The following is a 20,428-nucleotide window of genomic DNA, read 5'->3' as shown; positions in this document are numbered from 1 at the left end:
TTACATGGACAAAATAACTGGTGGATGTGATAAACAAGCTAGAAAGGGGGCAGCAGAGGGGAGGAAGGAGTCAATGGAATGTGAGTGGGAAACAGGTGCACTATTTACAACAAGCATATTATCTAATGGCGAGAAAAATATTAACTGGCTGTAGCTACTCTAGGAAGGGTGAATAATGACACTGTATTTGATCATTAAGGATAAAGTCAGGATTCTATGCTTGGTGTTTATTGGTAGCCAGAATTTCAAGTAATGTTATCTTTTCGTCTTTCTTTGCTATGTGAAACAAAGAATATTAAAGTTTAACATCCTATCAACATTGAAGTCATTAGAGATGCTGTACAAGCTCAGATTAGGGAGGGACTGGGAGGGAAATTAGCTGTGTCTCTTCAAAGGAACCACCCTGATATTTGCCTAAATTGACTTAGGGAAATCATGGAAAACTTAAACCTGGGTGACCAGATGAGCATTTGAACTGTCATCCTCCTGAATGTGAGTCCAGTGTTTGCTCTACTGACAGTAAATTTAATATCATAAGAAAACATGTCCAGCAAAGGTGTAATATTTATTTTTTAGTTTCCAATCTTTCTTGATAAAAACTTTCTAATGCCAAGATCACATGAATATTTCCTTACTCAGAACGACAGGTTTCAACAATCCTTGGTGTCATCTTCTGGTCTTAAAAAATACTTTTGTTATGAAACATGTTCCTTTTAAGTTGAACCTCACACCAAGTTGTAATGTGGATAAAAAACAGCACATTATAAAAGATTTGTCATAACCAAAATATTTAAAAACATAAAGCACCTTGTGCAATTGGCAATGTCCATACATATACCACCCACAGATGATTGTTACATCACAAAAACACAGTACACTGTAACACTTCCGTTTACATAAGCTGGACATATTCTAAACATCCAATGTTTAGAATGCATCCAACTTATGCAAACATACATGCTACAGTGTACTGTGTTTTTGTGATGTTTGTCAAAAACGGTTGTTTTAAATAAAGAAATATTTATGCAAGCTTGGTGTTAGAAAGTTTTTAGCAAGTAAAACAGATCACTCCTTCTGTCTTCTCAAAATGAAAAAATTCAGTCCTGATTGATCTATACATAATTTGACACCTAAATTGCAGGAAATCCTGTAAATTCCACTGTGCTCTATAGCTGGAAGCTTGCATTTACTGTTGAACAGAATGTTGGCAACAGTATTCCTAGTACAGAAAACAGGTACATATTTCCCAGAATCTAGTTTGCAGGGAAGTACATGCGAAGTCCTAGCAACATGTAGCATAGAGGCGCAGTTGTTGTCAGTGTGACTTAGTGCCATCTGCAAAGGATACAAAAGAGTTGTTATCCTCTCTCTCTTCTTTCTACAAAGCATATCATCAATAGTACTATAAATATTACAGTATGCAGTTTCTTTAATTACTTTTAATTCATGATAATCAATGAAGCTAATGGAATACTTTAACCAAATCTTCTGATTTATGCACAAAATAGATTTGACTCATAATTAATCCTCTGATTCAGGAGAGAAGAATCCAATAACTGTAACAAAACGTAACTCAGGGAAGTCACTGCTTGTAAACTTCTCTCCAACTATGAAGCAGCAGCAGTTGGCACTGAGGAGAAAGGATGACTTGTCTCATCAGGTGGTGTTCACATATGACGTTGACAGAAAATCACGACCAGAGGGTGAAGTATTGGTTAGTTATGTGCTAAAACAGAGTGATGTGTATTGTTCCAGTAATCATGAACAAATGCTGCACAACAAATTTTTTTTTTCAGTTAATGGATGGGTATTTTGTACATTTCTTTGTTCCAAGAGAACTCCCAGTGTTACCCAAACATGTTATATTTGTTCTTGATACAAGTGGATCAATGTGGGGGACTAAAATATCTCAACTTAAAGATGCCATGTCAGTGATATTGGATGATCTAAGTGAAAAAGACTACTTCAGCATCATCCAGTTCAACACAGGTGTGGAGGTGAGCTATTAAATTGCTTTTTATTCATATATTTTAGCTGGATTGATAGTCTGTGCATTCCTCAATATATTAATTTCCGCCAAATTAACTTAAGTTACATTTCTACCTGTAGTATTCACACAACCACAATTTTAAAGATTCAGCTTGTGAAAAAAAGACACAAAAGAAAATTCAGAATTCAGGAAATATTTTATAGACTAACTTGAGGATTCAGTTCTACTTGCTTCTTCCACATAACATCATAAACTCAATACATTACAATTGTGGTCATCAATCTAAAGTTGATGGTGATTGGATGTTAAACCATAATATTCATTCCATCCAGTCTAAAGATAATCTTACTGGGTTTGTAGAATATTATTTCTTATAAAAGAAGCATTAGTAAAAGCTTGCTGATTAGTGCACTTTGAACGTTCAACTGCTGGATAGAGAAAAAATGGACTGTTCGTAAACTGATGACCATTTATTTTTGAAAGAAAGGATATCATAGAATAATTGCTTAGCCATAGCCTAGGTATTGTTTCCAGAGTGAAACCCTCACTCTGTAGGAAGTGTGCACAGTTTTGAAACTTCTTAACAGAATCCAACAATGTGTCAAGCAATCAGAGAAAAAAAACCTCATAAATTGCTCAGAAAATGGCAGAACTGTAACTGGGATCTATTATCCTCATTGTGGAACCATCTGAAACAGAAACTGAATGAAAAACAAGAAACTGCCATATAAAGAGATGCTCTTTCACCAAGGTAAAACACTGTCCAACACCACAGCAGCTATAATAGCAAATGTGCATTTATTTAGTCTCAGAGTAGTTCTTTATCCACTATTTTCTTCAATAAGATGATAACTAATTCTATTCTCCATCCTGAAAATTTGTCTTGTAGAGAACAACTTTGCTTCAAGTGAGAAAGGCATCATTATTGTCCATGAGAATTTTGACAAAACCTGTTTCTTCGGAAAAAACAACACCCTCGTTTAATATAATTGACAGCCGTGGATGGAGATTTTGTTGAGAAATGAAAATGTATTTTTATTCCTAAATATGGTTATTTGCTTTTTAGGACACTTATCAAACAATCCTGATGGCTGCATGCTCTCTAGTTTTAATGTACTCAGATGTATTTCTTTAAAATATTTTCTGATATATATTAGTCAGTGAAATACATCACAGATGTGGTGCAGATATACAAAAACTTCTCTCACACAGTGATTACTGTTACAACAACAGAAGCACTTACATATGAATCTGATAGAAAGTACATACAGCATAATATGAACTGTAATGTTCTTAATATACATAGATGATATGTCAGATGGTGTCTTCAGTACTATCACATTGTTCACTGATAATGATGATACCTATAGGAAAGTATCACTTAATCTAATAAATGGCAGCTCTATGGATAAATTTAAGATAACACTTGCAGCAAACTGAAAGAATTGTATTCAGTTGTGGCATCAGAGATGAGCGTCTGAAGCACATCACTTCATTTCAGTATTGAGGAGAAGTACATTGTTAGCAAAATAAAACTGGTCTGGAAAATTTTTATAAGATTGATGCAAAATTGACCCTTGTTAATGAACAGAAGAACTGCCCCTCACAGAAAATGGTAGAAACTGTGATTTTGATTCTCCAGTCATTTGCTGTCACATCTCAGCACATACACATATCTCACATTCTCTGTCCTGAGTATTTGGCAGTGTCTTTGCATTTGAGTAAGTGAGGGGAGCAGACATGTTTAGTGAGCATTTGAATGCAACACACTGTGGTACTCATGGCGAAACATCAGGTGTTCTTTGCCAAGTGTTATGTGAAGCGCAATTCATGGAAAATATGCGCAGAACTGTTCGCACAACAGTTTAAGATTGGTATAGTTCGACAAAACATCCAGCAAAGTATGTAATTCCGAACTTTGTGGCAAAAATGGTCTGAAAGGAACTCTGTAGCAAATAAAAACTGTAACTATCCGAAAAAAATTTGAACACCAGAAAACATTGCTCAACGGAAAAAAATCTTGGAACAAAGTCTGACAAAATCTCGACACCATTTCTCTATTCCAGTGAAAATTAAGAGACTGTCAAATCAAAATGTTACCAAATTGGAGCCTACATATGATTCCTTACAAATTTTCATGTGTATTGTTCTTCTGGTAGCTTTTGAGTGAAGTTGAATCAGGACTTTTCGATCTTCAGTTTTTCATTTGTTCAGGGGATGCCTGCTTCAGCTTGACATGACACATGAATTCTAAAAAAAAAAAACTGGTGTTCAGTGCGCAATGACTGGTGTCCACATTGTAACACTATTCTTTCACCAAATTGTTAATGCTAACGAGTATGTTCAGACATTTTCAGTTCATATGTGGATTAGCTCACAGAAAATGAACAACAGTATGGATATTGTAAGAAAGGTGGAGCAACAGCACAAACCATCTTGACAACCTTGTCATGAGTGCATGAGGCATTGTCTGAGAAGAGCTAAATCAGTAGAAACAAGAAATAATCCTTACGCAATGGAAGAACTACACTAGAACTATGAAAACTACTGTTGCTATCCATCAGTCAAAGCTGCTATGTGTATCTTGCAGTTTGATAAATTGAAAACAGCCCTGCATCAGTGTGATGGTTACAATTTCCAGCATGTTCCATGATTTTCAGTAACAAGAGTTAATCTTTCATCAGTCTTATAGTAAATATTTTCCAGGCCAGTTTTATTTTACCTACACTGTACTAAGAAGTAAGATGAAATGGGGGGAAATGTAAGAATCATTATCTGCAAAGGTGAATGGAAAACCATAATTGATTGTAAGGATTCTGAGTAAGTGAAGCATTTCTGTAATTCTGCAGTATACTGATCCAACATTTAGATTCCTTATGAAGTAAGGGACATGCTGCTAGGATTATACCAGGCTGGCATTGTCCATACAAGAGAGTAACAGAGGTGCTTGTGGAACTAGAGGAACCCCTAGATAAGTCTCTGTTAGTTAAATTTATCAGACTGGTATTCAAGGGAAAAAAAGTGTGATACTTCTGCAGCCTCCATTTCATGTCTTATTCAGCAGTTATGAGAATAAAATAAGAGACATTAAGGGGGATGATGACGCACATAGGCAGCAATATTTTCCTTGATCATTGCATGGATGGAAACGGACAGAAAATCATTAATGTTGGTATGAAGTACACTTGGTAGTACACAGGGTTCTTAGTACACTAATGGCCATTAAAATTGCTACACCTCAAAGATGACGTGCTACAGACGTGAAATTTAACCGACAGGAACAAGATGCTGTAATACGCAAATGATTAGCTTTTCAGAGCATTCACACAAGGTTGGCGCTGGTGGCGACACCTACAACGTGCTGACATGAGGAAAGTTTCCAACCAATTTCTCATACACAAACAGCAGTTGACTGGCGTTGCCTGGATGAAACATTGTTGTGATGCCTTGTGTAAGGAGAAGAAATGTGTACCATCACATTTCCAACTATGATAAAGGTCGGATTGTAGCCTATCGCGACTGCGGTTTATCGTATCACGACATTGCTGCTCGCATTGGTCGAGATCCAATGACTGTTAGCAGAATATGGAATCGGTGGGTTCAAGAGGGTAATACGGAACACCGTGCTGGATTCCAATGGACTCGTATCACTAGCAGTCGAGATGACAGGCATCTTATACGCATGGCTGTAACGGATTGTGCAGCCACGTCTTGACCCTTGAGTCAACAGATGGGGACGTTTGCAAGACAACAACCATCTGCACGAACAGTTCGACAACATTTGCAGCAGCATGGTCTATCAGCTCATAGATCATGGCTGTGGTTACCCTTGATGCTGCATCATAGACAGGAGCACCTGCGATGGTGTACTCAACGACGAACCTGGGTGCACGAATGGCAAAATGTCATTTTTTTTTGGATGAATCCAGGTTCTGTTTACAGCATCATGATGGTTGCATCCGTGTATGGCAACATCTCGGTGAACGCACATTGGAAGCATGTATTTGTCATTGCCAAACTGGCGTATCACCCGGCGTGATGGTATGGGGTGCCATTGGTTACCTCTTGTTCACATTGACGGCACTTTGAACAGTGGGCGTCACATTTCAGATGTTTTATGACCCATGGCTCTACCCTTCATTCGATCCCTGCGAACCCCTACATTTGAGCAGGATAATGCACAACCGCATGTTGCAGGTCCTGTACGGGGTTTCTGGATACAGAAAATGTTCGACTGCTGCCCTGGCCAGCACATTCTCCAGATCTCTCACCAATTGAAAACGTCTGGTCAATGGTGGCCGAGCAACTGGCTCATCACAATACGCCAGTCACTACTCTTGATGAACTGTGGTATCGTGTTGAAGCTGCATGGGCAACTGTACCTGTACACACCATCCAAGCTCGGTTTGACTCAATGCCCTGGTGTATCAAGGCCATTATTACGGCCAGAGGTGGTTGTTCTGGATACTAATTTCTCATCATCTATGCACCCAAACTGTGTGAAAATGTAATCACATGCCAGTTCTAGTATAATATATTTGTCCGCTTATCATCTGCATTTCTTCTTGGTGTAGCAATTTTAATGACCAGTAGTGTAGCTAACATTCCAGATTGTCATTACATTAGCGCCATTAAACTGCATGAGATGTAATACAGAAATCTTTGTCAGGTCAGTACACAGCACGAGGAAATAAAACAGTGGTACAGCAATTAATATTTGACTGCTTTCTGGTAACATGTTTGTCTACATTCCAAGACAGTAATTACAAATTCACACTTGTATTACTCATACTGAAATAACTTGTTCATTGAAGAGTAGCAGAAACTAATACTTCCAATACCTTCTTGCTTCTAAACAGGAATGGTCACCTCATCAGCAGGACTCTGTTGGGCTTAGGCCCGAATGTTCTACTTTCAAAGCAACTTCGCTAAATATACAGTTGGCAAAAGATTATGTTAAATCTATGGAAGCCACAGGAGGTAAGTGTAGGTATTACATTACTATCATTGTTTTTATATTTAGTATTACATACTTTTAGGTAGATTTTGGTTAATTACAAATTATTAAAAGTGCTGCTTAGAAGTCTCAAGAGAAACTGATGGAAAAATCCGTTGTTGAGCCTCTCAGAAACTTTGTCTGCAGTTAAGGCAGAATAATAAGTGAAACAGTTTCATAATTATCTCCATCACACTCATGGCCAGAAGTTCAGTCACTATGTTGCAAATACAAATAGAACTTCAACTGCATAGTGGAATATTTTTACCACAAAGACACTACATACTCTGTCCCTCTCCTCCTTCTCCTGCTCTCTGTTCTTCTTCTCCTCCTCCTCCCACTCTCACTACCCATCTCCTCCTTCCTATGTCACTCTCCTCCTCCCACTCTCTCTATCCATTTCCTCCTACCTCTCTCTTTGTCCATCTCCTTCTCCCCCATCTCTGTCCTCCCCCCCCTCTCATTACACATCTTTTCCTCACCCTCTCGCTATCCATATCCCACTCCCACTCTCTCTGTCTCCTCTGTCCATGTCCTCCTATCCCCCTCTCTCTGTCCATCTCCTACTTCCCCCTCTCACTATCCCACTCCTTCTCACCCCTCTGACTCTTCATGTCCTTCTCCCCCTTTCTCCACTTATTTCCTTCTTTTTCTTCTTCTCCTCCTCCTCCTCTTCCTCCCCCTCCTCTTCCTTGTCCTCTCCCTTTCTCTCCATCCATCTCCAACTTCAACCACCACTTCTATCCATCTCCTCCTCCTCCTTGTCTCTGTGCCCACCAACTCACCCCCCCCCCCCCCCACGTTTTTCTAGATGCTGTTATGTGTACCATGTTTGGTTGAAACTGATCCATTGACTTAGGAGGAGATATGGAAAACACGCACACACATTCACACCCACACACACATTCACTCACACACACACACACACACACACACACACACACACACACATGCAGATATATATATATATATATATATATATATATATATATATATATATATATATATATATATATATGAATATAATTGGCTTCAAATTTGATTTCCTGACGAGGCAACCATTGGTTGCGAAAGCTAGAATTTTGTGTGTATGTTTGTGTTTGTTTGTGTGTCTATCGACCTGCCAGCGCCTTTGTTTGGTAAGTTTCATCATCTTTCTTTTTAGATATATATATATATATATATATATATATATATATATATATATATATATATATATATATATATATATAAAAAACACAGATGATGTGACTTACCGAACGAAAGTGCTGGCAGGTCGATAGACACACAAACATACACATGAAATTCAAGCTTTCGCAACAAACTCTTGCCTCATCAGGAAAGATGGAAGGAGAGGGAAAGGTGAAAGGATGTGGATTTTAAGGGAGAGGGTAAGGAGTCATTCCAATCCCGGGAGCGGAAAGACTTACCTTAGGGGGAAAGAAGGGGTATACACTCACACACACACACATATCCATCCGCACATACACAGACACAAGCAGACATTTGTAAAGGCAGAGTTTGGGCAGAGATGTCAGTCGAGGCGGAAGTACAGAGGCAAAGATGTTGTTGAAAAAGAGGTGAGGTATGAGTGGCGGCAACTTGAAATTAGCGGAAGGTTGAGGCCTGGCAGATAACGAGAAGAGAGGATATACTGAAGGGCAAGTTCCCATCTCCAGAGTTCTGACAGGTTGGTGTTAGTGGGAAGTATCCAGATAACCCGGACAGTGTAACACTGTGCCAAGATGTGCCGGCCGTGCACCAAGGCATGTTTAGCCACAGGGTGATCCTCATTACCAACAAACACTGTCTGCCTGTGTCCATTCATGTGAATGGACAGTTTGTTGCTAGTCATTCCCACATAAAAAGCTTCACAGTGTAGGCAGGTCAGTTGGTAAATCATGTGGGTGCTTTCACACGTGGCTCTGTCTTGGATCGTGTACACCTTCCGGGTTACAGGACTGGAGTAAGTGGTGGTGGGAGGGTGCATTGGACAGGTTTTGCACCGGGGGTGGTTACAAGGATAGGAGCCAGAGGGTAAGGAAGGTGGTTTGGGGATTTCATAGGGATGAACTAAGAGGTTACGAAGGTTAGGTGGATGGCGGAAAGACACTCTTGGTGGAGTGGGGAGGATTTCATGAAGGATGGATCTCATTTCAGTGCAGGATTTGAGGAAGTTGTATCCCTGCTGGAGAGCCACATTCAGAGTCTGATCCAGTCCCGGAAAGTACCTGTCACAAGTGGGGCACTTTTGTGGTTCTTCTGTGGGAGGTTCTGGGTTTGAGGGGATGACTAAGTGGCTCTGGTTATTTGCTTCTGTACCAGGTCGGGAGGGTAGTTGCGGGATGTGAAAGCTGTTTTCAGGTTGTTGGTGTAAAGATTCAGGGATTCCGGACTGGAGCAGATTCGTTTGCCACGAAGACCTAGGCTGTAGGGAAGGGACCGTTCGATGTGGAATGGGTGGTAGCTGTCATAATGGAGGTACTGTTGCTTGTTGGTGGGTTTGATGTGGACGGACGTGTGAAGCTGGCCATTGGACAGATGGAGGTCAATGTCAAGGAAAGTGGCATGGGATTTGGAGTAGGACCAGGTGAATCTGATGGAACCAAAGGAGTTGAGGTGGGAGAGGAAATTCTGGAGTTCTTCTTCACTGTGAGTCCAGATCATGAAGATGTCATCAATAAATCTGTACCAAACTTTGGGTTGGCAGGCCTGGGTAACCAAGAAGGCTTCCTCTAAGCGACCCATGAATAGGTTGACGTACGAGGGGGACATCCTGGTGCCCATGGCTGTTCCCTTTAATTGTTGGTATGTCTGGCCTTCGAAAGTGAAGAAGTTGTGGCTCAGGATGAAGCTGGCTAAGGTGATGAGGAAAGAGGTTTTAGGTAGGGTGGCAGGTGATCGGCGTGAAAGGAAGTGCTCCATCGCAGCGAGGCCCTGGACGTGCGGAATATTTGTGTATAAGGACGTGGCATCAATGGTTACAAGGATGGTTTCCGGGGGTAATAGATTGGGTAAGGATTCCAGGCGTTCGAGAAAGTGGTTTGTGTCTTTGATGAAGGATGGGAGACTGCATGTAATGGGTTAAAGGTGTTTATCTATGTAGGCAGAGATATGTTCTGTGGGGGCTTGGTAACCAGCTACAACGGGGCGGCCGGGATGATTGGGTTTGAGAATTTTAGGAAGAAGGTAGAAGGTAGGGGTGCGGGGTGTCGGTAGGGTCAGGAGGTTGATGGAGTCAGGTGAAACATTTTGTAGGGGGCCTAAGGTTCTGAGGATTCCTTGAAGCTCCGCCTGGACATCAGGAATGGGATTACCTTGGCAAACTTTGTATGTGGTGTTGTCTGAAAGCTGACGCAGTCCCTCAGCCACATACTCCCGACAATCAAGTACCATGGTCGTGGAACCCTTGTCCGCCGGAAGAATGATGATGGATCGGTCAGCCTTCAGATCATGGATAGCTTGGGCTTCAGCAGTGGTGATGTTGGGAGTAGGATTAAGGTTTTTTAAGAAGGATTGAGAAGCAAGGCTGGAAGTCAGAAATTCCTGGAAGGTTTGGAGAGGGTGATTTTGAGGAAGAGGAGGTGGGTCCCACTGTGACGGAGGACGGAACTGTTCCAGGCAGGGTTCAATTTGGATATATATATATATAATAGAGGGAATCATCCACGTGGGAAAAATATATCTAAAAACAAAGATGATGAGACTTACCAAACAAAAGCGCTGGCAGGTTGATAGACACACAAACAAACACAAACATACACACAAAATTCAAGCTTTTGCAACAAACAGTTGCTTCATCAGGAAAGAGGGAAGGAGAGGGAAAGAAGAAAGGATGTGGGTTTTAAGGGAGAGGGTAAGGAGTCATTCCAATCCTGGGAGCGGAAAGACTTACCTTAGGGGGAAAAAAGGACAGGTATACAGTCGCACACACACAAATATCCATCCGCACATACACAGACACAAGCAGACGTTTGTAAAGGCAAAGAGTTTGGGCAGAGATGTCAGTCGAGGCGGAAGTACAGAGGCAAAGATGTTGTTGAATGACAGGTGAGGTATGAGCGGCAGCAACTTGAAATTAGCAGAGGTTGAGGCCTGGTGGGTAATGAGAAGAGAGGATATACTGATGGGCAAGTTCCCATCTCCGGAGTTCTGACAGGTGTTAGTGGGAAGTATCCAGATAAGCTGGACGGTGTAACACTGTGCCAAGATCTGCTGGCCATGCAACAAGGCATGTTTAGCCACAGGGTGATCCTCATTACCAACAAACACTGTCTGCCTGTGTCTGTTCATGCAAATGGACAGTTTTTTGCTGGTCATTCCCACATAAAAAGCTTCACAGTGTATGCAGGTCAGTTGGTAAATCACGTGGCTCTGCCTTTGATCGTGTGCACCTTCCGGGTTACAGGACTGGAGTAGGTGGTGGTGGGAGGGTGCATGGGACAGGTTTTACACTGGGGGCAGTTACAAGTGTAGGAGCCAGAGTGTAGGGAAGGTGGTTTGGGGATTTCATAGGGATGAACCAAGAGGTTACGAAGGTTGGGTGGATGGCAGAAAGACACTCTTGGTGGAGTGGGGAGTATTTCATATATCTTTCTGAATACAATTACATTATTATTATATATTTACAATCATTTTATACTGATAAAGAATAATGTAACACTTAAATGATATTTCTGTGAACAGTTGTGAATACATAGGAGGATATGTAACCACTTTTATCCAGTCTAGATTAGCAGTTCATCATTGCATTCAACAACTAACATTTATTATGATAGTTCTTGGTATAAACAATAACAAGAAAAGGCAGATCAGAAAGGAAAGATTATAATATTTTATCACATAAGAAATTGTACCTTTAAATTAAAATGAGAGTTCTTATAGCACTGAAACATATGTAACTTCCATTAAAATAAGCTCCTCTAAGAATGTGATAAGTATTATTTGGAAGGTATTAAAAAGTAAAAATGAAAGAGGAGATGCTTGAGCAGTAAATAACGAGCTCATCACAGATAGAACTCAAAGATGGGTTTTAATAATTTATTTTCTGTTGGTAGCACCTAATTTAGGACTGAACAGTTTCTTAGCAGATAAAAAAGAGCATTTCAAAACATGTTTCATTAAACTGAATTATGTTTTATATGTCTAAAATAAGATTTTAATGTTACCAACATTCTTAAAATTTTCTAGAGGTTATGGTGAAATCAGTAACCTATTATTGTTCATATAAACTTTTTAATATATTGAGATAAAAATAGCACTTTTGATAATGACAGTTTCCCAGTCTGATTTAAATATGCTGCCACATAACGACAAAGACAAAAAATAGTAAAGACCTGCTAAATCATCTCATGGTTGTCAACATTTTCAAAACTTTTTAGTAGAACTGACAGATGTCTATATATTATCGATAATATCAAACACTGTGAGCATTATGTAAAACCTTACTTCTACACATCTTCAGTGTAGTAATGTAATCAATGTAAGTAGGTGTTGTAAACTGATTTTCTCTTTGATGGTGCACAGCTACAGTGGCCCGAATAATCATATGCACCTCAATGTACCACACATTTCCATGTTTCGTGACAAATTACTTGGTAGCTCTTAAATAAAAATATGTTAAAGGCGTTTTTGACTTTATTCCGAGCCCTTGAGGACCATTTCATTTGGGGTATGTGGCAGGAACATTAACATATCTTTTTTCTATTTTTTTGTATTTGTGTATTATTGTTATGACATGTTCTACAGACCTGAGGATCTTGTATCTCTAGTCTAATTCAGGGACAAACTGTTTGTGTTAGAAAGAACTTTCAACCTATAGACTATGTTAATCTTGATATGCTCTATATCTATTTCTACATACACACTCCACAAGTTATGGTGCCTGGTGGAGGGTACCTTGCACCATTATTAATCATTTCCTTTCCTGCTTCATCCACAAACAGAGTGAAGGAGAAACAGCTGTTTATATGCCTCTGTAAAAGCCCTAATTTCTCTTAATTTGTCTTTGTGGTCTTTAATGAAATGTATGTTGGTGGTAGTAAAATGTTCTGGAGTCAGCTGGTCCTCTAAAGTTTCTAAATAATGTTTTGTGAAAAGAATGTCTTCTCTCCAAGGATTCCCATTTCAGTTCATGAAGTATCTCCTTAACACTAAGGTCTTGATCATACCAGCCAGTAACAAATCTAGCAGCATGCCTCTGAATTTTTTCAATGTCTTCCTTTAACCCAAACTGGTTGGGACCACAAACACTTGAGCATTAGTCAAGAATGTGTTGCACTAGTGTTCTATGCATAGTCTTATTTGTGGATGAGCTACACTTTCCCAGAATTCTGCCAATAAAACAAAGTCAGCCATTTACCTTTCCTACTACTAACCTCATCTGCTCATTCCACTGCATGTCACTTTGCAACATTATGCCTAGATATTTAAACAACATGACTGTGTCAAGTAGTGCACTGCCAATACTGATTTGAACATAACAAAACTGTTTTCCTATTCATCTGCATTAATTTACGTTTTTCTACACTTAGAGAAGATGCTATTCATCACACCAAATAGAAATTCTGTCCAAGTTATCCTGCATCCTCACAGAACCAATGACAACACTTTTCAGTGCACAGAAGTTGCATATTGCTGCTCACCCCGTTACACTGTTTATTTTTATATAGCTCAAGAGTGGTCCTATCACATTTTCTTGGGTCACTCCTGACAACACTTTTGCCTCTGATGAACTCTCACCATCCATGACAATGTACTGGGTTCTATTATTTAAGAAGTCTTTGGGCCACTCACATATTTGGGAAACTATTCTATATGCTAAGATCTTTGTTAACCGTCTGCAGTGGGGCACTCTGTAAAATGCTTTTCAGAATCTAGGAATGCCTGCTGTCCTTCTTCTGTAGTTGTCAACATATTGTGCAAGAATAAGGCAAGCTGAGTTTTGCATGAGCATGCTGATTTGTGGCCAGAAGCTTTTCTGTCTCAAGGAAATTGTGATGCATTTCAATCAATAAGTTGTGTTCAATGGAAATATTTTGTGACCAGGTAAAAGCTTTTGGCTTTTTTGTAATATAACTGTGCTAATGCTTAATTGTTATGGCAATAACATAACATTTAGGATGGAAACAAAGAAATGGGAAAAGTAACCTCTTGCCTGTAGATGAATGATGGATGACATGTAGAAATACTTAACTGTCTAAAAATATATTGATCTTTAATGTACTACGGCAAGTTTGACGCAGCAGGTTCATAATTTTTGTCTTGTCTGTATAATATTTAGCAGTGTGTAGATCTATTGCCTCTGTATTCGTATAATAAAATAGATATTGTTAATCTGAAGCAGTGCCATAGGGCTCTTTCTTAGTATGCAAAACAGCAGAACTAACATAGAGAAGACAGCTGGTTTGGACATTGAGACATAGAATGGAAATGCCGGAGACATAGAATGGAAACAACAACTTGGCAGAACACCCGGAAGCACATTATTTATCACTCATACTGAGAAAACTTGAGGGATCACTTGTTACTATTCTCTGTTCAAACAGTAAAATCCATTGGGCACTACAAACAGATTATGAACTGAAAGGCAAAACTTTCATCTTAATAATAGTGGAGATTTTCCATTGTATTTAAAGTATTCATGATTGTGGTTATGACTGATTTAAAATAAGAAAACTAGTTAATTCTGGACATTTTAATTCAGTATTTATGTCAGGGGAGAATTCTACTCACAGACATAACTTTTCAGAAACAAGTTGTAATCTTTATACCTGTTGTTAGTCATAGAGTATACTGCATAGGCCTCTTCAAAATGGCTTAGCATTTTGACAACTCTTTGACTGACTGATTTATTTATTCATTCATAGAACAATATACATTGCACAGTTGTCGTCAAATGTACAGTACCTCTTACAGTATTTATAGCTCCTATACTTAGTCTTACCTTTACAATCATGTCATAAATTGTTACACAGTTCAATGTTTACAAGCATTGAGTCAATTTCTATAGTTATTTTAAATATTCATTTACAGTGTCACAGCTATCATTTAGTAAACTTTTTTTTAGCATTTGACTGCAGGTATGGGGATCATTTACATCTTTTATTTCTTGTAGCAATCAATTGTACAATTTTGAGTTTTTGAGTTGTTTCTTCTGTTTAGATGTAAACAGTGTATGGATTTGGTTCCATGGTCATATCTTGTGCTGTTTGCAGTGTACATATAAGGGGCATTCAAAAAGAAATGAGCCGGAGACATAATTACTGTAACCAGTACCTGTATGTTAGAAGTATTGCCCCTGGCTGTTGAGACACTTGTCCCACTGTGACCCAAGGCAGTGAATGGCTGTCTCATAAAATTCTGGGGCTGCTATGTTAACCAGTTCCACATGTACAGCTGGATGTTGTCGGCCGAGGTGAATTGTTTGTTCCCCAGAGCCTTTTTAAGGGACCAAAAATGGCGTAATCACAGGGAGGCTTTGCATTGTCCCGGAGCAGAATGACCCCATGGGTGAAATTGCCTGGTCGTTTTGATTTGATTGCTTGGCAAAGGGTAGTCAAGGTTTGCAAGTAATGCTGGGCATTCACTGTTATCCCATGCTGAAGGAAGTGATTCAGAAGGGGGCCATCTTGGTCAAAGAAGAAGGCTTTGAGGGGCAAACGATTCACCTCAGACAATGACGTCCAGCTGTATGTGCAGAACTGGTTAACATCACAGCCCCAGAATTTTATGAGACAGCCATTCAATGCCTTGTGTCTCAACAGCCAGGGTCAATACTTCTAACATACAGGTACTGGTTTCTGTAATTATGCCTCCGGCTTGTTTCTTTTAGAACGCCCCTTACATTACAATTTTTTCTTATATAAATTATGCTGTGATAAATGTATTCACGAGGAACTGTCAGAATTTCTACCTTTTTGAATAATTCTTTACAGTGTGCCTTGTTACTACTATTCATTAGCATTCCTAGAGCTCTTCTCTGTATATTGAAAATAGTCTGTATGTTTTCAGCAGTTATTCCCAAAACATTATCCCATAACTGAGGACTGAATGCATACAATGAAAGTAGGCTACTTTGAGGCATGAAATGAAATGCTGCACACTGGTGCAAGGAGTCACAGGGCATAACACGCTAAGGACAACCTCTTTGCCAAAATTATCACATGTTCTGTCCATTTCAGTTAACAGTCTGCATTCATCTCCAAGAATTTGGTATCAGTTACACTATCTAGTACATCATTGTTTGCTTTTAGTGTAGTATCTCTGGGTTTTTCTATTTAGTTGGAATTTTATACACTTTATCTTTTTCGCATTAAAGTTGCTCTGTTCCTTAATGACCAGTTGTGGACATATCTAAGAGCTTCATTGGATTTTTTTGTTAACTGTGTTGAATTTTTGTCCATAATCACTATGGAGCTGCAGCCAGTTTTCCAAATGTGACTTGAACCAATTCTTTGCCATACCCCTTACCCCTCTCCATTCCAATTAGCATAATAAAATTCTATGGTAAACTGTGTCAAATACCTTTGATGGGTCCAAAAAAGTGTCTGTTGCTTTGTCATTCTTGTCTGGTGCTTTGAGTACGACTTTAGTAAACTGTGCTTTAGCTGACTGTGGCACAGTATACTAAAGTCATACTCTTAGCACGGCTGTACTATAGCTGACTGTGGAGGGGATCAGTTGGTAGGGCATATTCTGAGGCATCAAGAGATCATCAATTTAATATTGGAGGGCAACATGGAGGGTAAAAATCATAGAGGGAGACCAAAAGATGAATACACTAAACAGATTCAGAAGGATGTAGGTTGCAGTAGGTACTGGGAGATGAAGAAGCTTGCACAGGATAGAGTAGCATGGAGAGCTGCATCAAACCAGTCTCTGGACTGAAGACCACAACAATAACAGCTGACTGTGTACCTCTTGTGGATCTGAAACCAGTCTGTTCATTGCAGAGAAGGTTGTACTTATTTAAGTACTTCATTAGCTTATTTTTCATTATGGTTTCTACTGATTTGGAAATTCAAAATAGCAAAGATTTTCTACATTTTCTGCATCACCATTTTTTAGCAGGTATTCAGGAAAGTAGCTAGATCTGAAAGATTCATTAATTATTATTGTTAATGTGGTTTTTTTGTTGTTTATACGTTTCTTAAGGACACTTACTGGGATCTCATTTACCTGTGCCACTTCTTTCTCTGTTGAAAATTTCTCTTGCAGTTTCTTAGCAATGCCAATGAAGTATTCATTCATGACGTGTTTTTTTTTTCAGGTACAATACCTTTCTATAAGTTCTCCTTTAATTTCTGTAACATTCTAAAAAGCTGGGCCAGCCCAGCTATTTTTGATGGATGTGTGACACCTTAGAGTTTCAGAGGATTTTCTGATAACTCTGGTCACCATTTTTTTTTGTCATGTACTTATTGAACATTTTGTTTACATTTGTTTCTCCAAATACTTCCTCCCACTCCTCATGTTGTAACTGGGATTATAACTGACATAGGTTTGATTCTGAGACTACATGTGTATTCAATTAGCGGACCTTTCTTCATAAATATTTGATTTTAATATCTGACACAGATGATCTGACAGGCCTAGATTTTGAAGTAGTAGTAGCTGGCAGTGCTTTCTTTCTATGTGTATTGCTACATAGTCTATTACTGGTTTGATCACTCTAGTTGGGCAGTTTATGAGAGATGTTACACCATAGTTGCAAAGGATATTCAATGAAACAATTAATTTTTGACAAAATAATTTAATTGGATGGATAAAAAATCCACTCACCAAGCAGCGGCAGAACACATACAACCCTCTTTTATGTGCATGTTCTGCCGGCACTTGGTGAGGAGATTTTTTAAGTATACAGTTAAATTATTTTGTAGAGAATATTCAAGCATATACTACTGACATCATCTGATGTCATTGCAATGAAATTTAAATCTCCATATATGACAATGTTGATTTGTGGACTATATCTTGCCTACACTCCGTATGAGTTTTGTGGAAAAAAATGTCCGTGTTATCACTGGGGGATCTATGCAAACAAAATACAATTAATTTTTTTGATGTGCTGTTTTTTCTTATTTCAACCACAGATCATTCAAAATTTTTGTCTTTACTTAATGTTATAAGGTATTTTTTAATTTTAAATGTAAAACCTTTTTTCACTTAAATGTGTGAAACCCCAACCTTTCTTACAAATTCTACTATGAAAGGTAGGGTTCATGTACTTATCTGAAAATAGGCATTAAATTTAAAACTGGAAGAGATCTTATGGCATTAAGGGAAGAAAACATTTTCTAATTATTGTCTTTTGCTGTTAACAAATACTACTACTGCCACAAATCATTGTATAATTGTACACTATTATGGAGATCATGCAAAATAGCCTGTAAAGTCTGAATAATAAACACTAGAGCTACAGATGCCACAGCTAGTACATAACAAGTAGCCTTCAACATCTAAACTAAATTATGCTCACTGGGATAGCCCTCTATTAATGTCATAAAGTGTCTTGTTATTGTAGTATGCCTTGCTTATTTTTTATCTTGGTATGTTCAGCTCCTGTAAAATTGAGCACTGCGCACTGACTGAATTGCAATACTGCTTTAATTTTCTATACATATTTGTTGACAAATTAGTACCTTTCCTTATTTTTGTGGTGTGATATTCTTTTATTTGATCTCATACTGCCTGAAAAACTTTCGTCATATTTTCTTTTGATACTTATTGTCATGCACCTTATAATAAGTAATTTTCTTATAGGAACTAATATTTATGAAGCTTTGAGGAAAGCTCTTCAATTAGCATCAAAGAGGCAATATAACACAGAAAACAAAAATGCAACTGACCTTCCTCAACCAATGATTCTCTTCCTCACGGATGGTGTTGCCACCATAGGCCAGATCCGTCCTTCCAGGATTCTTGCTGGAGTAAGGGCACATAACACAGAGACTAAGGTATCTTCCAGCTCTTACCTTTTCACTCTTATTAACTGATGCATGATGTTTTAGCAGTAATCTCCATTTTGTACATACCCTACCTTCCACCTTTAAGCTCTCAGATTTTCAAATCTTGTCTGGTGCAATCCCCAACAATCAGTGTTTCCTTCTCAACCCATCCAGTAAGCCTCCCATGACCCAGGGTTCTGGGTGGCTTTTCCAAACTCTACTCCTTTCACAAACTCCACAAATCCTTCTCCTTCACCCCTTCTTCCTTCCCCTTCAACCCTTGTGCCAGAAGAAGGAGCCACTGGCTCCAATACCTAGCAAACTGTAATGCCTTTTATATGTGTGTTCTTCTGCCACTGCTTGGTGAACAGATTTTTTATCTACCCAGTCACTTATAGAGACTGAGATATGTTATCCATTAAAGTGTGAAACAAGTAAGACATATGTTCCATGAATGGATTGTGATTTTTGTACATTGTAATAAAAGCACTCACTTGTATGCCAATATTACATCAAAGGCAATGACACTGTCACAAAAAATTAGATCAAAACTATTTGTATTAGGATATTATGTTCCACTATATCAAAGTATAAAGGATTTGAAGTGTTGTTTGCAATTGTAGAGTAAACTCTGTGAAACCAAGCAAGTGGAAAGCAATTGGCAATTTTTACAAGGTTACGTGTTTATGAACTATTTTGACAATGAGGATATCTTTCTTGAACCTGATAGTGCAACAGACCAATAATAAAAGATATTTCATACAGTAAAGTGCTGCAAACTGTTTATATGTCTCACTAAAAATAAACACTGAAGTGCACAAATTTACATAGAAAAACATGTTTTCACTTTTATTTCTTTTATAGGCAACTGTTTTCACACTGGCTTTTGGGGACAATGCCAGTTTCATTTTCCTTAAACGTTTGGCATTGCAAAATAATGGATTTGCTCGTAAAATTTATGAAGCAGCTGATGCATCTCTCCAGCTCCAATCATTTTACCAAGAAATCTCATCACCTGTTCTGTCAAACGTAACTTTCAATTATGTGAGGTCAATGGTGAGTTTCACTGTCATAAAGAGAGACTTACAAAGTAATAAACATGTTATATGTAAACAGTTAAAATTTTTCACCCATACCTCAGTATTAATCTATTGTTGTGTGCAATGACATGAGGCTATATTAAACAGTAAGTAAAGGAAGAGAATGTAACATTCTTGCTCCAGTGTTTTGTACAAATAAGGATAAGAAAACAAGTTGTTTGATGAGTATGGTACTTCATTATCTGTCAGTAGGAAACATTCCTGAAAGTAATATTACTTAATCTTTAGTTTCAAATAACAATGAAAAACCAAGTACCCGTCCAACAGAATACTGATAAAAGTGCTGAAGAAGTGAAAGGCCCATAACCTTTCAGAACCTAGATAAAAGATGGAGAAAATATTTAATGAAACAGCATTATTCAAAGATGAGATGAGAAATGGTTAACTTGTGATT

General features: G+C 38.5%; 1 protein-coding gene across 1 annotated transcript in view; it reads left to right on the top strand.

Moving 5' to 3' along the window:
* The window catches only part of LOC124618647 (inter-alpha-trypsin inhibitor heavy chain H4-like), a 132,482-nt gene that overhangs the window by 92,840 nt on the left and 19,214 nt on the right, over window positions 1-20,428 (top strand). Inside the window, exons 6-10 of the mRNA XM_047145367.1 lie at window positions 1,539-1,714; window positions 1,797-1,997; window positions 6,850-6,970; window positions 18,750-18,943; window positions 19,799-19,990. Of these exons, the coding sequence (XP_047001323.1) occupies window positions 1,539-1,714; window positions 1,797-1,997; window positions 6,850-6,970; window positions 18,750-18,943; window positions 19,799-19,990 (884 nt within the window). The remainder of the gene's footprint in view (window positions 1-1,538; window positions 1,715-1,796; window positions 1,998-6,849; window positions 6,971-18,749; window positions 18,944-19,798; window positions 19,991-20,428) is intronic.

The sequence above is a fragment of the Schistocerca americana genome, chromosome 1 (genome assembly GCF_021461395.2).
Source record: "Schistocerca americana isolate TAMUIC-IGC-003095 chromosome 1, iqSchAmer2.1, whole genome shotgun sequence".
Taxonomy (NCBI): Eukaryota; Metazoa; Arthropoda; class Insecta; order Orthoptera; family Acrididae; genus Schistocerca; species Schistocerca americana.
The sequence above is the reverse complement of the archived record's forward strand: the minus strand, read 5'-3'. Positions and strand labels throughout refer to the sequence as shown.